Below are 18,259 nucleotides of genomic sequence, written 5' to 3'. Positions count from 1 at the left end.
CTGGGAAGGAATTGACCCAGATAGCCCTCCCAAAAACAGGGTTGTCCCGAAATGTTTGATCCTGCTTTATGTCAAGAGCAAAGCATTTAAATTGGGAATACCCGACTGCGATCATAGAGGTATTATTGTCATATTGTGCTTATACGCACACTTGTGGTGGCAGAGGCCAGTTCAAATACCTGGAACAATTATCACTGTAGGGTTGTGTGTCAGCTTCTTAGCCATTTTTTTGGTTTGTTCCCAAAAGCAGACACCATCTTCATACAATGACGTGGCGATTGTACAATCACTGATCGCCGCATCATAGCCCTGTCCCACTGACGTCACGGTCCCCCCTCCTCGCTGTCCCCTGGCTAAGAAAGCCAGCAGAGGTGGCAACCCTATCCCTACTATTTGGATACAAAATACTTAAAAAGAAACAAAAATTTTCAAGCAATGTCCCCCCATCTATACCTTGTTATACCTAGTTATACCTCCATCTGCTCCAGCCATTTCGGGACAAATGTTGGCCCTTTTAAGACTACCTGAACAAAATTCAGAACAGCTTTTAAGTATGCTGTGCCTGTTATATCTGAAGTATTTATCTGGTTTCTTTTGGGCTTCTGTTTCATTAACTGTAAACATGGTTTACGTTCAAGAAACCCTGGTAACACTGGCAATTTGCTTTTATTAACAAAAATGTACCCTTTCCAATATATTTGCATGGAAAGGTTGCACTGCTTAGATCATAAGCAATCTACTCTCTCCACAAGTCAGGGGGGATCGCTGACACCTTGCCTGTAAAAGATGCTGCCTGCAGAGGAATGACGTTAGAAGGAAGGGGCATGTCCAGAAGCACTTGTGTGTGACTATGTCAGATTTCTCATCAGGAAGGGGAGGGAAAAGGCTGCAGAGAGACAGAGAAAATGGGTATTAAGATCAGTTCAGCCTTACCTTTCTAGGTAAATATGTTAAAAGCGGTTCATTTTCGTTCGAAAAATTGCAGATATGATTTAAATTAAAAAAAAAATGTTTATTTAATTAAAGTGTTTTAAAGGTGGACATTGCCTTTAATATGCACATGTATGTAATAGCCATGTTCCATTATCTTTCACAGATATATATATAATAATTGAAACAGGCTGTCTGCCTAAAGCATAGGTGTGTTATTAAACCAGCAATTTGGATCAGGCCTGGATTTGTGGGAAGGCCACAAAGGCCTGGGCCTAGGGCAACATACCTCCTAGCCTTATCTATAATTTTTTGTTTGTACAGACACCCATATAATTGGAGACTGGACACCAGGTGCGTAACTAGGGTACACCAGGCCCCCATTCAAAAAAATATTTGATAGAGCTCGGCACACACTTGGACACCCCCCCCCCCCCCCCCCCGCCCCCTAACCTGCCCAACCCACTAAGCGCCCCACACTGGAGTCTCCCGCCCACCGCAAGTAGGAAAGTGGCTGTGAAGGGGGGGGGGATTTTTTCATTTTTATAGAGGTAGCAGGCCCCGCGGTCTGGGCCCCCCTGCAACTGCAGGGTCTGCTTCCACTTTAGTTATGCCACTGCTGGACACGCCTGAGATTGTGACAGTTATTTGAATCTCCTGTGCCCAGTCCTTAGTCAAGGCTAGGTAGGGTCCCTTTATACCCGACCCCAGGACCAAAAGGCTCCAAAGGGCAAGGGTCTTCGAACTCTCCTTTGCCTCATGGCTAGGGAGAGTCCCTTTCCCCCAGGTTCAGCCAAAGCTTCCCCTCAGGTTTCTTCAAGGCCAAAGTCCTGTCTTTTGTCAGGGAGAGACAGGAGCCTCATGGCCACACAGTCCTCCCCTTGGTTTGTGGGGCATACCCTTCAGGCAAAAGGCCGGGGCAGAAACTGTAGGAACTACATGTTTTACACGTTATTATTTTCTAGATAGCTCTGTCTTGGAGGCTTCTTATTTTTTCGATACAAGGTCTATTACTATAAATTCGAATAAACCTAAACTAATAACGCTACATGGTATAATAAACTACATTTACCGTGATGCCTTGCTTGCAGTAAATACGAAGTTCCGGCTCATGCGTAACAGGAAGTTTATCACACGTGTGTGTGACTTTGAGCTGCTGCCGGTCACAGTAACGTTGAAATGGACGGGTTCGGGGCTGACTTCTCTGTGGGGGGATCTAGCTCTGGGAAAGTTGATACCGGAGCAATAATGGAACAAGTTAAGGTGCAGATCGCAGTTGCAAACGCTCAGGAACTTTTGCAGGTAAAAGGGCTTTCTGGACAACCTTACTTTCACAGGACAGTAATTTTTTTTGTCTTGTCTTCTAGCTATGCCTCTTTTTAGACGACTTGTGGTCATATTTTTTATGTAAGTTTTCTGATGAATTATCTGCATCACAATGCAATCTTCAGAAGCTTCCTTAGAAGATACTACAATTGTGACAGCAGTCATTGCTGTTTTTTGGTGGAATACAAGATTTTAAGGTACACATAGGGGCATATTTATTATGCTATGTAAAAAAAACAGCAAGAAAATTTGCCACACAGCGCCAGGCTTCGCTGTGTAAAAAATAGCATAGAATCTGCTTAATTTTTTTTAATGTGCTTTTTCTTCCACCGGAACTTGTGTGAAATAATGACGTAGAATATGGCGTTCGGACGGCGATCTTTTCCGTTTATTTTACACAGCTTTTTACACTGTTTTTTTTGGCGAATTCATTTTACACAGCTTAATAAATATGCCCCATATTGTAGCCCAGGAGGTAGCTGTGCATTGCTGTAGGGCCATCTTGTTTATATTGATCACAGATATGCTATTTGAAGATCAGGTTTTGATTCTTATGTGGTGGGTCAACCCTATATTTACAGTGGGAAAATCGGCCTCTGTGGCCAAGCCTTGTCACATATAACTCAATAATTAGAACAGTCAATTTCACAAAAAGTACTCCTTTTTTCACAGTGTTTTTCATACACTTTCAGTGTATGTTTCTGTCGGTGTAGTGTCAAGTCATACTGGCTTAGGGGTTGAAGCATTTTTCAATAGGCAATTTTTGTTAATACAGATTGGGTGCATATTTTGTATGGTATTCATGTTGAGAGTACTGTAATTTTTGCTTTCAGATAATCAATTTAAAACCCCAGTGGGCTTGTGTAAGGGCATAATTTATAGAGCACTTTTCTCAATGGGGCTCTAAGCACTTTACAGCAATTATAGGCACACTATGGGGCTCATTTACTAACCATCGATTTAAAATTTTAAACTCGATTCAAATTTTTTTCCAAAAAATTCACAGAATAAAAACACGACTTCTGAGATTTACAATGAGTCTAAAAGGCTAAAAATCAGAATTTGGCAATTTGGCAGATTAAACTTGCCGAGTTCATGTAGAAGTCTAAGGCAGAGGTCCCTTACCTTTCCTTAAAGTTCTTTCTGTGTTTTGTCCAAAAATCACTACTAATTTTTCAAATTGTCGCAGTGACAATTTGATAAAGTTGGGATTTTCACAGTGACAGTTTGCAAAAGTCTTCCTAAGTATTCCTAAGGATGCTGAAACACCAGAAGATTAAAGAAACAGGAACACCAAAAATCAAAGTGTTTTAAAGTAGTTAAAATATGATGTACTGCACTAGTACAACTGGTGCCTTTTTTTCAGAAACTTTACTATAGCTTATATAAACAAGCTGAATGGCTCCCCACATGGCTACACAGCAAGGCCAAAAAGGCACAGGTTACACAACAGATAACGGGTAAGCTGTGCAGACTCAGATTTGTATACTACAGAGTTTATCTGTTATCAACCGTGTGTACTGTGCTTGAATGGCTGCTCCCATGGCTACTGAGCAGCTTGTTCATATAAACAAAAGTAGTGTTTCTGAACACTGAGTTTTACCACTGCAGGGCATCAGTACATTATATTGCCATTCTTTAAGATCACTTTCATTTTTAGAGGTTACTGTTCCTTTAACTAACTTGTCCAGGATCACAAGAAATTGCCACAGGTAAAATCAACCTTAAAGGAGAAGGAAAGTCATTTTGGCATTTTATTGCCAATAGATTAGCGACATTAGTGCAAGCTACAACGCTATATTTATTCTGCAGAAAGCTTTACCATACCTGAGTAAGCAGCCCTAGAAACTCCCTCTGTTTATTTAAGAAAGCAGCTGCCATTTATCTTGGTCTCCACAGCTTCCTGCTGCAGCTCTAGCTGTTAGTAGCATATGTCACACATTCTGATGGGAGGGGGATTCATTCTTTTAAATTCTTTTTGGAGGGGAGAGCAGGAGAGAGGAGAAGAGCTGCACAGACTCCGGGCCCTGAATGAAGGACTTTTCTGAGAGGAAGTCAGATACCAAAGTATATGTATACACAAAAGGAGACAAGAAATCCTGTGTTTCTTTTTATAGAGGACTCTGTGAGTGCTTATGGCTGTATTTACATAGACCATTCTGATAAAGCTTACTAAGTTCTTAGCTTTCCTTCTCCTTTAACATCTTGGTCAAAGTGTACTACAGGTCTAGTTAGTTGTAGCAATCAATCAGCAGATAGCATTTACTGGTCTTCTGTTAAAAAGCAAAGTATCGCTAACCCCTAGCTAAAAATGCAGAGTAGCACAGCAGCGTACCTGGCCGACATCATCTTACTAACTTAAGAGACTTTGGGTCTCTCTGCCGATACGAACCTGCTTGCGCATGTGCAGTTAGAGGTAGCAGGAAATCTGCTTTAACTGTGCATCAGCAGTGAGACCCGAAGAGTCTTCAGTTGGTAAGCAGCTACGCTACTTTGCATTTTTAGCTAGGGATTAGCGATACTTTGCTTTTTTTTTTTAGGGGTTAGCGATACTTTGCTTTTTAACAGAAGAGTTACAGCATTTATGAAACTGGTTAGGTAATTGAGAGATATTTGTTCTTACAGTGGTAAAATAAACATTTGGTCACAAAAGAACTAGTAGTTTATGCATAATGTGCAGATTAGGTCTCCTGTTATGGAGAACATTAGGTTGTGCAGAACTAATAAAGATTTATAATCAAATATTTATTATTCTATGAAAGGTTTTCTGTGTAAATACTGATCTAAACATACTCCTTTTGTAGAGAATGACTGATAAATGTTTCCGAAAATGTATTGGAAAGCCAGGTGGATCTCTCGACAATTCTGAGCAGGTATGTTCACCACTATACTTGGTGCCAATACACTAAACCGTTTCAACACTGAGAACTCATTTGCATGGTTTTTAGAAGATTGACAAGCAAGTAAAGATGTGACTATAATTGACAGGAGAATGTTGATTTACTGTGTAGGACAAGTTGTCTGTGTATTGGAGAGTGTGCTTTTGATTACATGGCTGCTTTAAAAAAATAAAAAAAGACAACCTGTGGTGCCAGACACAAACAAGATGTCCTTCTCACTCACCCATTAGCAAAAGGAGGTTAAGGCATTCTTTGTATTAAGCTACTAAAAATGCCCTCTGCCTTAAACTAAACAGAGATCGTTTCTCCATAAACTGCAAAACATTTAAGTTGTCTGACTATATCAAACTCATCCTATGGTGCCAAAATTTGTGTTGGCCTAATCTTACATTTGTGACAGTCTCGGCTGCATTTATCTAGAGAGAGAATAGAATGTTCTGAACAACTAGTATGTGCCACCATTTTGGTTTCTAATCAGATATTGTACTTCATTGTCTAAGGGCAGTGTCACTAAGGGAGATTAGTCACCCCGGGACAAATCTTCATTAACACGGCCAACTAATCTCCCCACAATGCCATCACACCGGCAAGAATGTAAATCATCGGTGGGATGGCTTATGCATTGCTATGAAAAACAAAGCGGCATGTATGCCATCCCACTGGCGATTTATAATCTCCCCACAATGCCATGCTACCGGCAAGAATATAAATCCCCGGTGGGATGGCATTACATGTTGCTACGAAAATGAAGCATCACGTATGCCATCCCACTGGCGATTTGCATTCTTGCCGGTGGGATGGTATTGCTGGAAGATTAGTTGCCTGCGGTGGCGAAGATTTGACGCGGGGGCAACTAATATCCCCGTGTGCCACTGCCCTTAAGCTATCCATACACAGGCTTGTTTACCCACTCCAGATGTTAGGCCAAATTGAGTTGATGAGTCCCACTGCACTGGAACACAAGTGTTAACTAACCTGAGTCCCCTCTAAGGGAATAGTACCCAATGGTCCAGTTTTTATGTCATCACACTTTTTTGTCATCATAAAATGAATACCTCCTGCATCCCTTTTGTTAGCTCTCCTTCATTGATTGATTAGAATCTTTTTTTGCTTAAAACCTTTTTGCTCAGGCATAACTGCTAATTGATTCAGTCTACTACCAATTTAAAAATGAGAGCAATGACCTGATTAATTGCTATAGACAACTGCATTGCACTGTAATTGAGCAGTTGTGTTTGTAAATCAACCCCATCCAGCTTATTTCAGAAGATGGGCTTTCATTGATTGACTGTCATTGGTCATTTACTTTCATTGTAAAAGGTGGGTAAAAGATACTGGGGCAGGGCAAAGTGTGCAGCAGATGGCATATTTTCATAATGGCGGTGACTCAGAGCCCATGTTCCAGGGGGCCCAAATGCTGTGTAGCTGGGGAGGGAGCAGAACTGCCTGGGGCCTTTTCTTAAAGTAGAAGGAAAATAATTTTGAGCATTTTACTGCCAATAGATTTGCCACATTAGTGCCACATAGAATGCTATATTTATTCAGCTGAAAGCTTAACTATACCTGAGTAAAGAACCTTAGTATCTCCCTCCGATAGCAGCTGGCATTTTAGCTTGGTCTTGGTAGCTTCCTGCTGCAGCTGTGTTTCTTTTGATAGAGGACTCCATGCAGCTTTTCTGTGAGAGCTTATGGCTGTATTTACATAGACCTTTCTGATCAAGCTTACTTGGTTTTTACCTTTCCTTCTCCTTTCAGGTGGAAAATGTTAATCTGCCAACCTTATTGAGAAATTTAAAAACTCAGACTAAGATTTAACTTGTCTTCCCATGGAGCTACTGTTTTTCTTGTATAAAAATCTCTACATAGTTTATAGCTTTACTGTTGGAAAAGTCCACCCAAGAGTCGACTTTTGGTTGGAGAGCAAAATATTCATAGTGTCAAAATATTTTGACTTTTCAAAACCATAACACTCAGATTTTTTTTTCTTGCTCAGACTTATTTTTGTAATGCTTCATTATCTTTCTCTCTGTAGAAATGTATTGCAATGTGTATGGACAGATATATGGATGCCTGGAACACAGTTTCTCGGGCATACAACTCCAGATTGCAACGAGAACGTGCCAAGATGTGACCTGATAAAAGAACACTGCAAGACCTATCTACAACACAAGCACTGAGCTGATTTAGAAATATAGAAAAGGACAACTACCAGACAATGATACATTTCTAATTAAAAATGTTAACTGTTAATGCAGGAATCACTAACTGTTATTGACCATGTTTTAGTTTATTTCAAGGGTTAAACAATAATTTAACGACTAGTCAATACATTTTTTTTCCATCATACTTGAAACTCTAGAATCTATAGTGTTGGCACTGGTAATTTTTTCTCAAAACCTATTTTCTTAAAGAGTTAAATCTCATAAGCCATGAAGTTTTTTTTACAGCTGCTGTTGTGCAGCCATCCAGTTCCAGATAGGCAGGATTTACATATGATAAATTGCTGGTTAATTGTAGTTTGACTTTTTTAGTCATAATAGCCCTATTTTCCTTTTTATTTTTGTGTGTCAGTGCTAAAATAAATATTATATTCCTGTTGGAGGTCTTAGAGAAATTGGGATTTCTTACCATAATTAGAGAGCTAACCGCTTTCTCCAGCATCACATAATATGACCGATGTGTGGGAAATCCTGTTTTCTAGAGTATGGAAATAAAACAATTTTTGTAATGTGTCCGAGGCCTAAACCTTTTGTATTGACGGTTGCATTTTCCATGGAACTCTGCAGATCTAATGCAAAACTATCTAATTTGTTGGTAAATTAATGTGTTTTCATACATAATTGCAGCAGAACTTTGGTCTTGTGTAGGATTTCATTTTCCAGACAAAATAATAAATTAATATATGGGTACATTAATTGCATAACTATAGTATTTAAAGCTAAAACTGATTTTGCCAACTTGCTGAGCCTTCAGGCCTTGTTGGAATGTTTTGAATAAATTCTACTCTTTATCAGTGGGATAAGTATGCATCATTTTACTTTGAGGCTACAGACATATTGATAATTTTAAAGACTGAAGAGTAAAGTCTCAAAGGCGTCCACACACGTGACAATTACAATGGTCGCAGGAAGATTGTTTTCTCTACTAATGTTAAGAGCTGAAATGCAGGTAGAAAAAAAAGAATTCTACCTCTGACTATTCAACATTAATGTTTTGCTGATGTCCTTTGAAGGCACCATATTAAAACTTTCCATACTTTCCAGTTGGTAAAATGACCAATATCCAAGGCTTTTGCCAATATTGGCCACCTTGTCTCCCACCACACACAAACTGAATATTGTTGGAAACCTTGTTTCATACCATAATTTCGCTGCGTTGCATGGCCACCTTTGCTCTCCAGTCTGTGAAACTACTGATATGTTTGTGGTTTTAATCATTTGCCTATGTAATTGATCTTGGAAGCTCATGAAACAAGATCAGAGCTCTTCTAATACAAACATGAGCAACCTAGGTAAATACATGACCTGTGATAAGATTTTCTCAGTACAAATTTATGTATTATCACACAACATTCTTTGAGATTAAAAATGTATGTACTGCACTCAAAATTTGTGCTCTCACAATTGCATAGGGGTCATCAATATTTTATACCCCTCTCTATTGAATTCAATTGCTAAGATTAGTGCAGACTTAAACATGCGTGTTCACGGTAACGTAAGATCTGATAACTGTACTCAAATGTGCAGGCACACATCTAAGTCTGATGAGGCATGCCTGGCAAAGGTAAGAAAGATGATGACCCTGCATTTTTTTCATAAATGGAGCCCTGGTCCGATTGAAAAAAAACCCTGTAACAATTGGAATTCATTAGGGGGTGCATAACATATTGGCAATTTTTATTGCTATTGCTTAGTAAGTTTTTCTCACACTTGCTTTTCAGCAAAAACACTGAATCCTTTTAAAACTTAAGCAATATTTCTATTCTATACACATAACAAGGCTAATAGTCTTATGGTGGTCATACACGGGCAGATTTCAGCTGCCAATTCGGTCCTTTAGATTATTTCAGCAGCTTATCATATGTGTGGGTCCCCTGAAGGGCTTGCTGACAGATACCTGGCCTAAAATTGGCCAGATCTTAATCTGCAGGTTTGATTCTCCCCTCACATCTGGAACCGCAAGCTTGTTAATGCGGTTCTCGGTCCAACGACTCATATACCCGCCTTTTTTGTCGGACCGATCAGCCCTAGGGCTAAGTAATCGAAAGACTCTTAACGTGTATAGCCACCTTTATGGGTCAGTTACTCTTTATCTGAAAGTGTAAAAACTTTTCTGGACAGGTGTGTATGACTTTCCTGAGTGTAGGAAATATATTAAGTCATTTGTTACATCTCCACCCTGAATCCTCTGTTATACATTAAGATCTGTTACACATAAGCACACTTACAAAGTCCTTATACGTTGTCATAATAACAGGTCACCTTTATTTATAGAAAATATACTCTAAATGTTCTGCTTTGAAAGCATACAAGTGAATAAAGCAATATGGGCAGTAAAATGTCTTTTGGGTTAATTGCATATGTTTGATGTAACCAGGTGGTAAATATGGCCCTTCAAGTTTGTCCCACCAGCTATTTCCAAGTGGCTGCCCATCTGTGCCACACCCTGAGTCAGAATCTTCATAACCGTAGATTCTGTCCAATCCAGTTGCGGACAGATGTTATCCGAGTGTAAACTCCTGGGAAATAAGGCCTTGCACAACCATAACCCCAGCTGGTTATTCCTGCTAGAAACCACCGACCAGATGGCTCCCTACATGCCAAGGGTCCCCCAGCATCACCCTGGAAAGAGAAAGCACATACATTAGAAGTGGACAATGGCTTGCTCCTGATTCAAATATAAAATTGCCTTACTTTTACTACTTTACAGTAAAAAGGCAACACGCACAAACATTTAGCTTGTTCATTCTCTCTCCAGACCATGTGTGAAGGTTAAAGTTTGCTTGTTTACATAATATAATCTAAACATAATAAATGAGGTTGCAAGAAAACATGACCATCAAGTTCAAGCTTCAAGTGAAACCTGGCTAACTACTAAATGATCTAAAGCAGTGCTGTCCAACTGGCGCGGCCCGCGACCCCCCTCTGTGTGGCCCCCCACCTGTCTGGCTGCTTTGATGCCTTACTCTTGTGTAAGCTTTAAATGGTAATCAGTACTGAGATTAACTGCCCCCCCTGCATGGTTCACACCTCAGATTCAGGCTGTAATCCCCCTGTATTGTTTAAAAATGTAATCCCCTGTGTTGTTCACACCTTTTAATCTCTGCATTGTTCACCCTCTGCAGTGTTCACACCTCAGGCTCAGGCTCTAATCACCCACAATGTTCCCCTTTTCACACCTCAGACTGTAGGTACTGCAATTAAAATTTTTTTTAATATATAGTTATTGTCCAGACTGTAGGAGCAGTTCCAGCATTGTGTCACTGTATGCTGCCTGTGTGTGCCATACACACACAGGCAGGGTAGGGCAGGCAGAGTATGGCACACACAGGCCAAGAATGGCACACACAGTCAAAGTATGGCACACGCAGGCAGTGTATGGCACACACAGGCAGTGCGGTTTCAAAAAGGCTTCCATTATCGGCCCTCCACCACGTAGGTCGGAAAAATTCCGGCTCTCGGTACCACAGAAATTGGACAGCACTGATCTAAAGCAGTGCTGTGCAACTTCTGTGGTACCGAGGGCCAGAATTTTTCTGGCCTACATGGTGGAGGGCCATTAATGGAAGCCAGTTTTGACTACCCTTTTTTAAACTGCACTCACTTCAAACCACACCCATGTTATCACAAGAGCTTTTAAGACCATACCCACATTAATAATGGTAGAGCAGCATGGTTGGTGCTCACTGTAAGGATATCACCATTCATATGTGAAAAAATTATATTGTCATATTAAGACACACTTAAATCAGGGGTCCCCAAATTATTTTTTACCAGTGAGCCTCACTGAAATGTAAAAAGGCATTACAAGAATAAAACATGTTTCTGGGGGTGCCAAATAAGAACTGTTATTGGCTATTTGGTAGCCCCTACATGGACTGGCAATACACTTGGTTTTTATGCCACTGAAACTTGCCTTCAAGCCAAGAATTAAAAAATAAGCACCTGCTTTAATGCCACTGGGAGCAACATCCAAGGGGTTGGAGAGCAACACGTTGCTCACGAGCCACTAGTTGGGGATCACTGCCTTAAATCCATTTGCCTCCTTCTCCCCTGTGGGTAGCACAGCAACCTCCAGCATATAATTACACACATTAGGGACTATATAATGACTATTTTCAACTGCTAACAAACTCCCAGAAAAAAACCCTGCCAGTTTCACCTCCCACAGGCATCATAGGGCAGGCAGAGTATGGCACACACAGACAGCATAGGGCAGGCAGAGTATAGCACACACAGGTAGCATAGGGCAGGCAGATTATGGTAAACAATGGTAGGGTAGGGCAGGCAGAGTATGGCAGACACAGTATGGCATTGTGGAATACACAGCTTGCATAGAGCAGACAGAGTATGGACACACAGGCAGCATAGGGCAGGCAAAGTATGGCACACACAGACAGCATAGGGCAGGCAGAGTATGGCACACACAGGTAGCATAGGGCAGGCAGATTATGGTACACAATGGTAGGGTAGGGCAGGCAGAGTATGGCACACTCAGGCAGGGTAGGGCAGACAGAGTATGGCACTGTGGAACACACAGGTAGCATAGGGCAGACGGAGTATGGACACACAGGTAGCATAGGGCAGACAGAGTATAGACACACAGGCAGCATAGGGCAGGCAAAGTTTGGCACACACAAGGCAGGCAGTACATACAGTGACACAATGCCCGCACTGCTCCTACAGTCTAAGGTGTGAACATGTGAACAATGTGGGTGCTTACAGTCTGAGCCTGAGGTGTGAACAACACAGGGTATTAAAGGTGTGAACAATACAGGGGATTACATGTTTAAACAATATAGGGGTTTACAGCCTGAATGTGAGGTGTGAACAATGCAGGGGGCCAGTTAATTTCAGGACAGTTATGGGATCCCTTATCAGGAGACCTGTAATCCAGAAAGCTTCGAATTACGGACAGCCTGTCTCCCATAGACTCAATTTTAATCAAATAATTCAGAATTTTAAAACTGATTTCCTTTTTCTCTGTAGTAATAAAGCAGTGCTTTGTAATTGATCCCAACTAAGATATAAATAATCCTTATTGGATGTAAAACAATCCTATTGGGTTTAATTAATGTTTTATTGATTTTTTAGTAGACTTAAGGTATGGCGATCCAAATTATGGAAAGACCCCTTATCCAAGATACTCAGGTATCCGAAATACCCTTGGTCCCGAGCATTCTGGATAACAGGTCCTATACCTGTACTGATACCATTTAATGCTTACACAAAGGTAAGCGGTAACAGCAATCAGACAAGTGAGGGGCCACACAGAGGGGGGTTGTGGGCCACATGCCAGTTGGACAGCACTGATCTAATAGAAGGTAAAAAAAAAATCTCCAGTTTGCCACAGAGAGGAAAAAATTCTATTACAGTTACATTTTAGCTGTTTCTGGGTTCAGTTCACTGTCAGGTTTATCATAGGTTTAGTTTACTAGGATGTGTGCATGGTATTTTAAAATGTGGATATTTGGAATGTAGATTTATTTTTTTTTATCACTTACTGATATTGCTATACATATTAAGTCTTGCATTAGTATTCACACTACCTTGGATATTTGCTAATTTTGCTGTGTTACAATACAACATTGAAATGGGATTTATTGGGATTTTTAAGACCTGATTTGCATACTGCAATTTTTTTGTAGTATGAAACACAAAGAAGATTATTGTTTGCGCTATTTTTGCAGCAAGGTTTTTTTTCATTGGCTCACCAGATGAATGCTTGTGCAAACAGTTAAACTCCCATACGGAGCAGTGGGAAAAGGTCCCCGTTGCTCCGTATGGGGGCAAAATTTAAAAAAAATTTTGCGGCGGGGCGGCATGCCGCCCCTAAATTTCTGCCGCCCTAAGCCCGGGCCTTTGTGGCCTCTCCACAAATCCGGGCCTGAGGGTAAGTGCAAACCAGTCTGCTCACTGTTCAGGATTGAGTTTGACATATTATTAAATACAGATTTGTCAGATGAAGTTTGTGCACCTCAGTGCCACAAATTTTTAGTTTGCATTTAAATCAGTGATTTGGCTGGGCCTTTGCACATGTATTTGTCCCACTCCGGTGTTTGGCTTTGTTTATGGTAGACATGTTCATGTATTGTGTTCTAAGTAAAAGTTAAAGGAAAACTATACCCCCAGAATGAATACTTAGCCAACAGATAGTTTATATAATGTTAATTGACCTATTAAAGAATCTCACTAAACTGGAATATATATATATATATCAGGAAATATTGCCCTTTTATATCCTTTCCCTTGACCCACCATTTAGTGATGGGCTGTGTGCTCCCTCAGAGATCACATGGCCAGAAATAATGCAGCTCTAACTGTAACAGGAAGTGTGGAAGCAAAAGGCAGAACTCTGTCCATTCATTGGCTGATGGGGCCTACCATGTATGTGTGCGTTGGCTTGTTTGTGTGCACTGTGAATCCTATGATCCCAGGAGGCGGACCTTAATATTTTTATGAAAATGGTTTCTTTAGGCGAAGCATGGTTTTACATATGAGCTTGTTTATGCAATATATTTTTATAGAGACCTATATTGTTTGGGGGTATAGTTTTCCTTTAAAGGCAGAAGCAACCTAATGTTTAATGGCCCAGAACACACAACAGTATATGCATCGTTAATGTCATATTTAATAAATGCAGTACCAACTTGCCAAAAATCATGGCAGGACAAAACAAAATGGCAAGTTTCTGAAAAACAATAATCTCTCTGAATGACAATTCTTAGCATCCTTTGCAGCCCAAAGCTGCAGAATAACTCCCTCCTCCCGTGAATCTATGCCCCTTTTAATACAGCTCAAAACCTTGTTTGCCCTAGCAGCTGCTGCCTGGCATTGCTTGCTACAGCCAAGGACTCCAAGGTCCTTCTCCATTATGGATTTGCCTAGTGCAGCCCCATTAAGGGTATAAGTTGCTTGCATATTTTTACATCCCAGGTGCATGACCTTACATTTATTCACATTAAATCTCATCTGCCACTTAGCCGCCCAGATTGCCAGTTGGTCAAGATCCTGCAGCAAGGATGCCACATCTTGGATAGAATTGACTGTGCTGCAGAGTTTTGTGTCATCTGCAAATACTGGAACATTACTTAAAATACCCTCCCCTAAGTCATTTATGAAGAAGTTAAACAAAAATGGACTCAGTACAGAACCCTAAGGGAACCCACTGATAACCTTACTCCAAGTAGAAAATGTACCATTAACAAACACCCTCTGTACCCGATCCTGCAGCCAGTTTCCTATCCATGTGCAAATGACTTCACTAAGACCAATAGACCTTAGTTTAGAAAGCAGTCGCTTGTAGGGAACAGTATCAAATGCTTTGGCAAAATCCAAAATCCAAACATCTACTGGTACCCCACTCTCCAGCTTCTTACTAACCTCATCATAAAAAGCAATTATTGGTTGACATGACCTGTCCTTCATAAAGCCATGCTGATTACTGCTCATGCCTATTTATATAAGTTATTTTCTTAAAGTGATTTTCTGAGGCACTTTATCTTTCAGCCTGGAAACATCAAGAGGCAGCAGCAAGACCATGTGGCCAGGCCTGGGGAGGTTGCTACTTTAGGCTACTTAGTGGTAACAGAAGGACATAAATTCACTCAGAGAGTGAAAGGCAGAGAGCGCTAGCTAGAAATAATAGCCTGTTGTCCCGACAAGGAGTGCTTAGAAAAGGGGTAAAGCCAGAGGCCCCCACCACTTCCCCCTCTAACCTCCTCCCGCACGTGCATGAACGCAGGCACACACATTTGGGCACGCTGTAGGGCGGGGGGGAACGCAGCCGTGGATGCCGTGCAGGGCGGGAGCGCTGGGAAATCCGCTGTGAGGATAAGAGATCTCGGACTAGGGGTTGGCAACAGAGGTACCTGTTGTTATAGGACAGCCTACGGGTGAAGGTTGGGCACTGTACATATTGTTACCACAGAGAAAGGGGTAAAGATCCCTGTTGAGCAGGAAGCCCCTGGAACAGCTAATGGCACTCTGTTGGTGCTGGAGGCTTCAGTGAGAAACGCTGAAGCAGAGAGAGAATCTGTAGTTATTGTGTATTACATTATTATCATCCTTTGTTGGCAACCAGAGCTCGATCTTAAGTCTGCCTCGCTGTGAGAAGCAGCTATTAATAAAATGTGTTTGTGTTTACTGCAATTGTGTGAAGATGCCTATTTCATTCAGTAAAGGCCCTGCACCTGCTGGTGAGAATAGTAAGTGGCTGTCAGCCACAGGTAACTTACAAACTAACAGTAAAGTAGGTTTCATTTAGACAAAAAGGGTTAACTTGATTGATGTGTTTATTTTTTCAACCTAACCTAATATGTAATAAGGATTACTATATGGTTTCCAATTTAAATCTGAGCTAGAAATGACACCTTTATAAGAGATGCCAATAGATTCAGTCTGAGTTACAGATGAGTAGTGGTCATGTCCTAACAGGCCTCCCCAGTAAGGTGTGGTAAAAATGTCAGAGAGTTTTCAGAAAGAATGCTTTTAAAGTTACTACTTAAGTCAAAAAAATATGTTGTCAGTGCTTACAGAACAACTGTCCACGCCACCTTGCATAAAACCAGCACACAACATTCTGGGACTAATCTGAATGGGGTAGAATTTTTTGCAGGTCTGGTCTCCAACAATGCTGACAGAGGCTTTTTGAAGTTGTCTTGACATTGCACCTGAAAGAAAAGCAATAGGTGATACTTTTTATGCGATACTGGCATTGCAGATCTAACATTTATAGTCTATTGTGGTGCTGTCCAACAGGTATCCCATGGGTCTACCTTATGTGGCCCTCCATTAAGGTGACACTGAAATAATAAAAGTACTCAGAATATGAATGTACATTAAAAGTTACCTGTAAGTAGATCTGCTTTTGTTAGTAATTGCTACTTGAAATTCCTAAATCTGACCATTTTGCCAACCAGACTATGCAATCTCAGCCTGTAAGTTAGAATTTCTAATGCTACTGGCACATGCGGAGATTAGTCCCTGCAATAAATCTCCTCTTCTACAGACGACTAAAGTCCTGCAATTGCTTTTGCAAAGTAAATCGCCAGTGGGAAAACATCTGCACTGCTCAGTTTTTCTGAAGTTGTCTCGCGAGGAAACTTCGGAAAAATGAAGTGCCGCTTATGTTTTCCCACTGGCAATTCACTTTATTTTCAGTGGGAAAGCATTTGCAGGACAAGAGCAGGTGGAAGAGGAGGTTTATTGTGGATGACTAATCTTTTCATGTGCCAGGAGCCTTATGCTAAAAGACTATTGGAGCACAAATATGGCTGCCCCCTCATAGAGGAACATGGGAATTGGATGTGCAATGTGAAAACATTGGGCAAATAGCATGCAAAGGCTGAGTGTGCCTGCACCCAGGCGGATAAAATGCTTCTGGGTGCAGGCACAATTAGAAGTTTTTTTAAAACAAATAAATTGTCAGCCTGTACTTATACGCGGGCTGGCAATCCGCCTCATGGGGCCTTACCTGTACTTCTCCTTTAACCTTCCTTGGAGTGTGGGAGGAATCCAGAGTTATCAAAGGAAAGGCTCACAGATATGGAGAAAAACATGAAAGCTGCTTGCTTACACCTTTTGCCTGCTTCATGAACTTGTTATTGTTAGCTCCCTACCTTGACCACTTGCCAAGGGTTTGTTTCTTTCATTGCACCTTGCACATATTCTGCTGTGTTATTTTCTTGTTTATTCTTTTCTAAAAGAGAGAACTCAGGGTCTTCTCTGGGGCTGCACCTCACTGAGAGGTGGCTACAGGGCTTCAGGATAGGTCAGGATAGTTAGTATAGTTAACAATTGTTATAGTTGCTCTAGGAAACTGGAGCAAGAAAGGTTTATCTAGTTGGGCAGTTCTAAGCCCCACCGAGGAGATCAGAGGAGTTAGTATCCCATTGTATTTCTGGCCACTAGTTTACAGGAAACTCAGAGTATAAGCTCAGGGTAATAATAGCGCCCGAGAGGCGAGGTCTACCCTGTATATAAGCATTTTTCTAAGTAGACACGCATGAAAATGTTTATGCCTACTTATACCCAAACTGGTTGATTTGTTGAAGTTTCAGTAAGAGCTATCTAAGATTCTGATGCTCCTCTACAGTTGCAACTACTTCAGGTTAAGCTTGTGATTTCCCCGCCTCTGCAACTATGGTCTTGTAAAGTGAACGGACCAGAGGTAAAATACACCAGAGCATAACTGGGAGGTGCAGGGAGTTATACCAATATCTCTGCTTCATAGGGTGGCTGTCCGGTTAATTTACAGCTTTTGTACACACGCTCTTTCTTTTAAAGCCAATACTTCTGGGTGTGCTACATTCATAATTACTTGATTTTCATCAAGCCAACTACATGTTTTATCCAGATTTTACAGCACTTATGCTCTTACCTGCCAGTCACTCACCCGTGGCAATACCTGACAGAGAAATTAGTAGTCTAGATTATGAAAAATCCATCTACTGTGCTGCTCTTGCTTACCTCCTTCCTTGGTAGACCCCCAGCCTGTGATGAAACATCTAGTTCCCTCTGGGAAGATATGACTGATGTCTGGAAGGCATATAGGCCTAATGAGGTTTGTGTAAGTAAGTGGTGAAGGTAATTCCAAAAGGGCAACATCATTATCCAGTGTATAGACATTGTAGAATGGATGCTTGTGAATTCGGAAGATCTTCTCTACTCTCCCCTCTACTCCATTTAGAAATGGAGTACCTAGATATGCTGCCCATAGCTTAGGGTCACTGTAACTGTAATTGTGAAAAGAGGTTATCAAAATAATTAACATATTCTCTCAGTAGCAGAGTATAGGAATTGATCCTGATGCAGTCAATATGCCATGGGAAACAATGCATTAATATATTAAAATTCAGATATTTTATTTACATTTTTATTTAT

At 40.9% G+C, this 18,259-nt stretch overlaps 2 protein-coding genes across 3 annotated transcripts in view; one reads left to right on the top strand and one right to left on the bottom strand.

The window, feature by feature from the left end:
* The first annotated feature begins 2,104 nt into the window (after nucleotides 1-2,104).
* On the top strand, nucleotides 2,105-8,169 carry timm13 (translocase of inner mitochondrial membrane 13 homolog). The gene is given in 3 exon segments (NM_001045772.1): nucleotides 2,105-2,232; nucleotides 5,061-5,129; nucleotides 7,189-8,169. Coding segments are annotated over 3 exon segments (291 nt in total). The 5' UTR covers nucleotides 2,105-2,109; the 3' UTR covers nucleotides 7,288-8,169.
* A 1,444-nt stretch (nucleotides 8,170-9,613) lies between these two features.
* Nucleotides 9,614-18,259, bottom strand: part of tmprss9 (transmembrane serine protease 9) — a 44,509-nt gene continuing 35,863 nt past the window's right edge. For both annotated transcript variants that reach the window (XM_002940038.5, XM_012955168.3), the window contains exons 18-20: nucleotides 17,846-18,111; nucleotides 15,911-16,047; nucleotides 9,614-9,997 (exon numbers count right to left, since the gene is read on the bottom strand). In XM_002940038.5, coding sequence (XP_002940084.3) covers nucleotides 9,836-9,997; nucleotides 15,911-16,047; nucleotides 17,846-18,111 — 565 coding nt within the window. In that variant the 3' untranslated portion in view covers nucleotides 9,614-9,835. The remainder of the gene's footprint in view (nucleotides 9,998-15,910; nucleotides 16,048-17,845; nucleotides 18,112-18,259) is intronic.

Source organism: Xenopus tropicalis, chromosome 1, assembly GCF_000004195.4.
Source record: "Xenopus tropicalis strain Nigerian chromosome 1, UCB_Xtro_10.0, whole genome shotgun sequence".
In the NCBI taxonomy this organism is placed as follows: Eukaryota; Metazoa; Chordata; class Amphibia; order Anura; family Pipidae; genus Xenopus; species Xenopus tropicalis.
The sequence above is the reverse complement of the archived record's forward strand: the minus strand, read 5'-3'. Positions and strand labels throughout refer to the sequence as shown.